General features: G+C 32.1%; 1 protein-coding gene across 1 annotated transcript; it reads right to left on the bottom strand.

Annotated features, from left to right (window-relative positions):
- Positions 1 to 2,806: 2,806 nt before the first annotated feature.
- Positions 2,807 to 7,844, bottom strand: LOC117107667 (poly(U)-specific endoribonuclease-A-like). Its single transcript, XM_033249390.1, is given in 6 exon segments — positions 2,807 to 4,358; positions 4,921 to 5,074; positions 5,387 to 5,508; positions 6,276 to 6,388; positions 6,900 to 7,102; positions 7,687 to 7,844. Coding segments are annotated over 6 exon segments (849 nt in total). The 5' UTR covers positions 7,692 to 7,844; the 3' UTR covers positions 2,807 to 4,106.
- Between the last annotated feature and the right edge of the window lie 1,587 nt (positions 7,845 to 9,431).

A 9,431-nucleotide genomic window follows, 5' to 3' on the forward strand; every position in this document is an offset into this window, starting at 1 on the left:
TAACAATAACATTTATTCAAATATTCTATAAATTGTTAAGTGAATTATTGCACACCTTAATTGTGTGCTTACATCCCCATGTTACAATTTGGAATCCTGAATAAGTGACGTAGCGTCTATAACATTGTTGATAAGGTTTTAGTGCAGTGCATATTCATGCAAACTTGTTTTATACATGGTGTATCTGACTACGTGGGGTGTATCTGACTGGTTGTAACAATAGAATTGTTATATTTTGGGAGGATCGAATCAGTTGTTTAATAGTGTCTCGATGATACGTAACATTCAGTGGCCGATTCAAGAGCGGCCAAGCCGCCCCTACCCCTCCCACTCCTATTATTTTTCTCAAAATATAATAGAAAATAGAGAAAGAAAATTATTAATTTGAAAATCTGAGAAAGCAATTACCGGCAATCTAGAGGTGCAATAACCATACATATTCTTGACTCAACCTCAACCATGGAAGGGCTCAGGTGGTACAGACTCTCCATCTGTGAAGTCCCTCCCTGGGCCCCTTCTGTTTAAAATTGCCGGATCCGACAATGATATCATATCATTTAGGGTATTTCGTCGTTGAGAAACATTTAGAATACAATGGCAAACATAATTACAAAATAAACTCATCTAAAGTCCCACTATTGATTGGCGAGCGATCGGGACCCAAACAGGACCCCCAGTCTCAGAATCCACAGGACTTCGGCCCCAGCGTTACGTCACTGGATATGGTAGTTTTTGTAATTGTCTTACCTCAGCCTTAAACACTGTGGGCTGAGGTGGATGATAGTTTTCATTAATATTATAACCAAGTGCCGTTTTCAGGCATTTATAAAGTCTCAAATAATTACAATTTACTCATCTGCACCCCAAAACCATAGTGGGGCTCAGGTGGATATGGTAGATTTTGTAATTGTAATTATTATTCAAGTACTATTTTCGGGCATCTATGTTTCAAATTCTTAAAATTTTCTCACCTGAGACCTAACCATGGTAGGGCTATGGTGGATATGGTAGTTTTTGTAATTTGTAATTTTTTAGTTTTTTAATTTTTTTTTCTAATCAATTTGTCAAAAAAGGAAAAAATTAAAAGATAATTAAAGTTTCGGGTGTCAGCGCCAACCATCATGGTGGCGCTGACGTGGTGTGGACCCTCACTTTCATCAGCCCCCACCTAACTTAAATCCTGGATACACCGTCAACAAAAACTTTTTGTAAGTCTTATTTTATTATGTAATAGTTTAGACTGTCTAGTACGCCACATGGTTGATCGATATGAAACATTTTTTAACCATCAATCTTTCCAATTTGTTTTTACAGATGAATTTTTTTAAACAATTAAAAACTATCCTTTTTAATTCTCATGTTTTTCGTTTGTTTTTACTTGTTACTTGTTTAGAGAGAATTCATTCTGGTATCGAGCTTTGTTGACACGCCGTTAACCTTCTGTACTTCGTTGATTTGTCTTATAATTTGTGTCGAATGTTTTTTTTTTCTCGATTCTATAATAAATAAATACATTTCTCACCTGAGACCTAGCCATGGTAGGGCTATGGTGGAAATGGTAGATTTTATAATTTATAATTTTTTAGTTTTTTAATTTTTTTTTTAATCAATTTGTCAAAATGGAAAGAATTAACTGACCACGTGAGCGCCAACCATCATGGTGGCGCTGACGTGGTGTGGACCCTCTCTTTCATCAGCCCCCATCTAACTTAAATCCTGGATACACCGTCAACAAAAACTTTTTGTAAGTCTTATTTTATTATGTAATAGTTTAGACTGTCTAGTACGCCACATGGTTGATCGATATGAAACATTTTTTAACCATCAATCTTTCCAATTTGTTTTTACAGATGAATTTTTTTAAACAATTAAAAACTATCCTTTTTAATTCTCATGTTTTTCGTTTGTTTTTACTTGTTACTTGTTTAGAGAGAATTCATTCTGGTATCAAAGCTTTGTTGACACGCCGTTAACCTTCTGTACTTCGTTGATTTGTCTTATAATTTGTGTCGAATGTTTTTTTTTTCTCGATTCTATAATAAATAAATACATTCAAATTTCCTGCTGATCGCACAAGAATATTAAGAACCAAAACTTTTTCATCGTAATTAAACAGCTATTGAAATGTAAGGATTGGTAATCAATTGAAAGGAAAAAATAAGCATAGGCCTGTAACTGTTTGGTACGGTTGTATGAAAGTGCAGATGGACAATAATAGATGCACACATTAAATATAATGTTTTAGCAAGAAAGAGTTTTACCATGAATTAAAATATGTAAAAGTAGAGCAAACAATTAAGTTTAATGGTATGACACTAACACTGAACCTTGCGACTATGAGATGGCCCAATATCATTCTCAAGTGATGGCTAAGTAATAATAATAATAATAATAATAATAATAATAATACTTTATAATAAAATAGTATATCACTACATCTCCCACTCCTTGTGTAAAAAATTTAAGTTAATGGTGTGAAAATACTAACATCCAATAGACATTGCGCCTATGAGAACTTCAAATATCATTCTCAAGGCTAAATAAAATAATAATTATAACAATAATATAATAATAATAATAATAATAATAATAATAATAATAATAATAATAATAATAATATAATAATAATAATAATAATAATAATAATAATAATAATAATAATAATAACAATAATAATAACAATAATAGTAATAACAACAATAACAAAAATATCAATAATAATATCATAAATGCTCGAATAAGCGCAGCACCAAACATAATAATAATAATAATAATACATGTAAATGAAACGAAAATTACACGCATCTTGTAGTTGCAAATTACATTTATTACTTCTCTTTCTCATGGAAACAGTACATATTATGTATAGTACCGTATATTATGTTTTCCACATGGATGGCATAAAGAGTAGAAAAATAGATTTTTTAGTACTGAAAGACTTGACTATTCTACAATACATCAACTTCAATAGCCAAAATAAATGTAATATTTGTAATAATAAGTATTTCATCTGACCTACTGATATCTTGGACAAAGTAGATTTGGATTAGATCAAAACAAATCTGTTTGTTTTATACAACCTGATGGCTTGATATAATATATACTTTTAATAAGAGTAATACTGTTCGTACTGTACAAGTTAAATATACAGTACAGTACTATGCACAAAATAATATTTCAATAATATGAAACATGATCGCCTTTGGGTAAGATTTAAGTTCTTTTGGGCATATTATTTTGTTTTATTGTAAATTTCTTTTGACCTCATCTGTTATTAACTAAACAATCAGGGTTTCTACTTTGTCCTAGAGTTTCTAAGTGCAAAGCTAACTCTCCATTTGAAGGCCGAACCGAGACCAACCCAATTGTTCAGGTCCCAAAAAGGGTGTTCTCGAACTGTAATTAAAATAACCTAAACCTTTTCCATACTACACTGTATCTCTTAAATTCTATTTATTTTCAAAATTTTCAGTCACGCATAAGTGATTCCATTCTAGTGTCGTGTTGTCGTGTAAATCGTAGGCCTAAGCTTCCTACTAAAGTAAACACCAACTTCTTTTGATTTTGTTTGTAATTTTAACATTCCCAATCACCATAGCTACTGAACAGATTTACAAATTGTCAAAAAATATTTTTTTTTACAATTTAATTATTTGTAGCATCGGATTAGTCAAACTTTAATGTCAAAAACAATGACTTTAATCACATCTTGTTAAAAAGGCAAGTTTCCCTCTTGAATTAGTTAACCACACTCCCCACTTCTCTGCTACACATGCCAAGATCAATGCATTTCGTAGCAAACAAAACTACAGATGCCCTTCTCTATTACACATAGCAAGATCAATATGTTTTGTAGCACCAAACTTTAGTATAGCTATAATAGTATAGTAGTAATAATAAGGCCATGTAAAAAATTCTTGGTCATTATTTCACGAATTTTAAGTCCTGAGTGAGTATTCCTTTTGTTAAATCTTCCCTGTTTAAAAGAATTCTATATTCGCTCCTGCACCAAGCTATACTTCCAATATAATTGGGGGATAATACTGGTAGGAAAAAAATGATACAATTATTTTTTTTACATGGTTAAACTTAAACAATTATTATAATTACTGCCTAATAACTGGATAACAGCTGCCTAGCTTGTTTCCAAGGTGATGAACTGTGATCTGAATGTCATAATCATCGACCTCTACATCAAACGTGTCCTTATCTGCTGCCAGGAAAAACAGAGTATACAAAGCTATCTCAAACTCGGGGCTTGTACCGATAAAGGAGCTTCCAAGTGGCTTTATACCGCCCTTCCATGTGAATTGAATAGTGACCAGGTGTGAGGAATTATCAGCACGTGGTGGTCCTCTCTGAAAGAAAAATAAATGAGCAAAATACTATACATGTAATAGGCCAGGGAGTGGGTGGGGGGGACTTTTTTAACATCCTTGAACACGGTGCTTAGGAGAACACAAATTCACAAGATAATGTTCCAACTTATAGCCTGTAGTTTTGAATAAAAATCACAATACATTTCCAAGTTGGAATAAATCCTCTCCAGGAAATCCGGTAAAATGAATTTTCTTTCATGTTCAATTTTTTTGCTGCGCATGTCATTACCCATCAGCATTGACTTCCATGAAAAAGTTGATAATGAAATAGTAAAAAAATTCAAATATTAATAATTTATTTTTCAGGAGATTCTTGCTTATTCCAGTTTTTGTAAAATGTAATGTTTTGAGACAGATAATAAATGAAATGAAAATATTTCCTAATACAATAAGTGTAAATTTATAGAGGAGAGGAAACTGGAGAAAATAAACCCATCCAAAGAAGAGTAATTTTTGCAACTACAATTGGAGAAAATTACCCCTTTCCAAGAAGGGGTAATTTTTTCCAGTTACCTCTCTTTGAAAGCTATGATTGTCCCACCTTGATTTTTGGGGGAATCCATCCTTTGTAGTCAACATTTCCTTTCTTTTCTTCCAGGTAAAATTTGATCCAATTGTGAAATCCTGTTACCTGGTTTGTTTCACGTTTATTTTCACCAACAAATACGTGTTCAAACCCAGACGAATCAAAATCCCTTTGAAGAGAAATAAACAGTTTATTGATAAATAGAAAAAATCTGTTATTATTTCAAGATATTTTAAGAAATACAACATCAGAGATAAGTTGAAAAATCTGTTTTTTTAGAAGGGACTTTAGGAACCAAAAGGGGTCACAATGCTTTTGCAAAAACTAAGAGGGGAAGCTAGCTGAAAGAAAATGTGAAATTTAGTGATTTTTAAATTATTACTTTTTTGCTCAGCAAATTTCCAGTAGAAGGGGACTGGGGGTGCTTTTTTAGTAAAAGGTGTGTACTGTATGACAAAAACTAATGATATTGTTACTTTACCTATCGCCACGTGTTCATCTGTATAACTTGAACCATATGTCGTAAAGTTGATGTTTAAATCCTCTAACATCCTTTGGTGATAATTTTTTGTCTGCTAAGTATTTGTGGACTAGCTTCATAACCTACAAAGACAATAACAAGTTTTTTTATTAAATGAAAGTTATAGGTGAGAAGCGAGTTCAAGAGCAATGTCTGAAGAAGACTTATTCCTAGTGGGTTCCTTCTGGTGGTAATTGGGCAGTACACCGGGAGACAATCCAATACTCTTTTCCAAAGAGTGCACTAGGGGCATAATGCACACTGGAGCAGAGACTTAAACGTCTCATCCGAAAGACAGTGCGCTATCGTAACTTGCACTTCAGCCCTCCAGCTAAGTTGATTTCTGATGATGTTTGCATGTATTTTACTTTTGTATTACCAATTTTCATCTGGTCATACGTATCCCAACTGTGCACAGAAAAAATTACTGAGATCAACTCCCTGCTGAGACTTATTAAATTATTCCAATTTTAAACAACATTTTAAATTTGCTTTAGGCTATTTATTATTTATTAATCACTCAAGTTTTTATGGTTTGCAGAATGAAAACTTGTAAGCCCTTACTGTAATTTTAATTTGTAACTATTCTATATTTTACTAATCATTTTAAAGGCTATTTTTAATAATGTTTTAAGTATTGCCTTAGCCTCTGTGCTGTTTTGTAATTAGAGGATCCCACATCTCGTGTTGGGCCTTCAGCCCATGGTTTCTTTCTGGCTATTTTTTGATTTGAGATTTTTTTCCCAAATATATAATAAATAAAAACAAAAAAACAAAACATTACACTGCTGAGGAGCTATAGTGTTCTGTCAATGATTTTTGAACATTGATTTTATGCTGTAGTCCTAACCTTTGTTTCCATAATTGCATCTATGAATACTTGGTTTTCTTTAATTTCTTCCTGGGTAACCTCCTCTGCAATACCCGTCTCGCTCTCGTAATTGTCCAGCAATGCTATAAAACCTATAGATTGGAAATATCAATGAAACAATTTAGTCCAAAACAAAAAATAAATTGAATAATAATAATAATAACAATAACAATAACAATAATAATAATAATTAAAATAATAATTTCTCAAAATCGGACTTAAGAGCAGCATCTTAAATTGTGTTATTTTCCACTTTAAACGTCATGTTATTTTCCACTTAACATCATTATTTTAATTGTTCTCTAATTTCTCCATTGTCTAAGTTCCCCTTAAGGTAGGTTTTAGTAACATAATAATAATAACAATAATAATAATAATAATAATAATAATAATAATAATAATAATAATAATAATAATAATAAACAACTTATATATCATGCAGAAGTACATGTTAACAAGTAAAGGGTGATAAAATTTGAACCTAGCAATGAATATTATCCAACGGGCGGGGCTTAGCGCATTGGTCCATTAAATAAGACACAGTCAACAACAATTATTGCTATACCTGTAGCTACAGTCATACCATGAAATAAGTTTACTTACGCTTGTATGTGGGCATGGAATTTAATTTTTCCATATTAACGTAAGAGAACAGTGGATCCTTCGCACTATCTCGTTTGCCCATGTTGTGAAAAAACGTCTTTCCCTGAAGATGAATGGAGTAATCCACGCCAGGAGTGAGGCGGTTTTCATCAGCATTCCATAATTTTGTAGAAATGTCTGAAAATTCCTTATCTGGTTTAAAACTAAACAGTAAATACAATTTATTAACATTTAATAAAATAATAACTCACAAAGTTTACTTTTTTTCATCATGATGTCTTTTACTGTACTTTATATTGAATGCTAATGGAAATAAATATTGAGTATAGAAATATTAAGTATTGAGTACTTTTACTTCTCAGCTGACGTGGTATCGCCAACATGATGGATTTCTATATTATGATGGGATTTGTGTTTGTGGGGTGAATAAAGTACAGGGTAATTATTTTCTATTTATTTTGTTACCTAAAGCAGAAAAAATAAAATTGGTATACAATTTCAAGTCATTAAATAAAATAAAGGATTGCTTGCGCCACGAACACACATTTCCCCAGGCCCAGTGAGATTGGTTTGGGCGTGGCATATGAAAACCACTCATACCGAGTCATTTCATTCATCAGAGCAGCAGAGACGGACACTCCTCCATCCATGCAGAGTAGCTACACTGCTTCTAGCCTAGGCTTAGCTAGTTTCTTTCACCTAGGGTTAGCCTAGTCGTCTTTCTTTTCAGAGTACGGTTACGTACATTTTGTGAACACAGACACACAAATCAGATCAAAGTACTTACGCCATGGTAGGCTAGGCCTAAACTGCTTGTTGCTCAAGTTTAGAGAGGCAAAGACACCACTTTGAGACTAATGAATGAGCGACGTGGTAGGTTTTGTCTTGTTAAGCCAAACCAAAACAGATCTAATTCTTCTAATAACCGTCAACTGGCCAGCTGCGTCAACTCACGTCAACCATGGAGGTACGGTACTTAACACACGTTGGTAGTTTAATTTTTTCATCTCTTCGTAAGTCCAAATTAATTTAAAAAAAAAAAAATATGTTGGCAACGCCCGACCGACCCAAAATGAACAAAATTAAGGTTCGGCATTTTAATTTATTTTCGACTACAGCTAAAGAAGCCGGAATTAAAGACTACCTTTAATTCAATTCAATTCAATCTTTATTGGTCCAAACATCTTTGTTTATAGGCTAATAAAAAAGGTTCGGGAATTTAATATAAAATACCTAATATGTATATAAAATTAGAAACACAATTCAATTTACAAATCCAATAGAAAAGTTAAATTAATTAAAGGTAAAAAACCCAATCCAATATAGGCCTATACAATTCAAATAAGAAAGTTAAATTAATTATTACTGGTTATTACTGTACAATTTAATTAATAGGCCCCTAATTAGATTTGATATTACCCAGGTATTCTTTCTGTGGTAGCAAAATAGACCTACACTCCGTCGGGGAATAAAAGAACGTCACCTTCATTGACCTATGTGTGACCGTTTGTGTTAACTTTTCATCACAATAATAACAGAAACAACAACAACAACAACAATAATAATAATAATAATAATAATAATAATAATAATAATAATAATAATAATAATAATAATATAAATAACATAAATTCACGTGCCGTTTTATTGTAAGTTATCCGACTACCGTTGTATATTACTTTTCACATTGAATTAACTTGAAGCCCATGAAACAACATTCTCACAATGAATTAATTACGTTCAAATATCTACCGGTACTGTATTGGAACGTAGGCCTAAGTCAGCAGAAAAGTATCAGGTATCAAAACAGCGTTTTGACATTTAAAAAAAAAAATATCAGTGCATATTAATGTTATTTATTTAAATTTAAAAAAATACAAATGCCCCTTCTCCAGTCTTCCCCAGTTTGAAAAATTCTGGATGGTTTAAGTTCTACTATGACAAATGCTCGTTTGGATATTCTCATGATGCTGGAACATCTTGATATCGGGGAGCAACCTTGTGGTTTACAGATTCCAGGCAAAATTCCAAAATTTATAACTTCACTTTGTATTAAAAGCTTGTAGGCCTACTGCGACGTTCCCGGTGAAATTGTGTTTTCTTAATTCATCGTAGTATAATAATTGTCACAAATTGGTGGCCTTACAATACAGTAAGACATTATTCTTATTCGTAATTTTGTTGTTAATAATTCACAATCACATATGGATTATGAAAAACCTGGATTTCGACATGATGGGAGGATAGTAGCCTATTTTAATGTAATACGGTGGTTTTTTTTATTTTTAATAATATAAAATGTGGATGGATTTGAAAATAAGTCAGTTGGTTACATTTCATACTCTTTGTTTCTCGTTGTTTTAATTAAAAAAATAAAAAAAATAAAAAAAAAAAAATCGGTTTTGGAATTTTGACATTAAAAAAACATACCGGTAGACCTACATGAAGTCATTACGGTAGCTTGATGCCTATAATAACTAATAAAATTTACCAAAATTCGTACGTCAAATATCCATAGCCCCCGGCCCCCCG

Source organism: Anneissia japonica, unplaced genomic scaffold (assembly GCF_011630105.1).
Source record: "Anneissia japonica isolate Jap-2015-1 unplaced genomic scaffold, ASM1163010v1 scaffold5330_len1712360_cov203, whole genome shotgun sequence".
NCBI classification, from domain to species: domain Eukaryota; kingdom Metazoa; phylum Echinodermata; class Crinoidea; order Comatulida; family Comatulidae; genus Anneissia; species Anneissia japonica.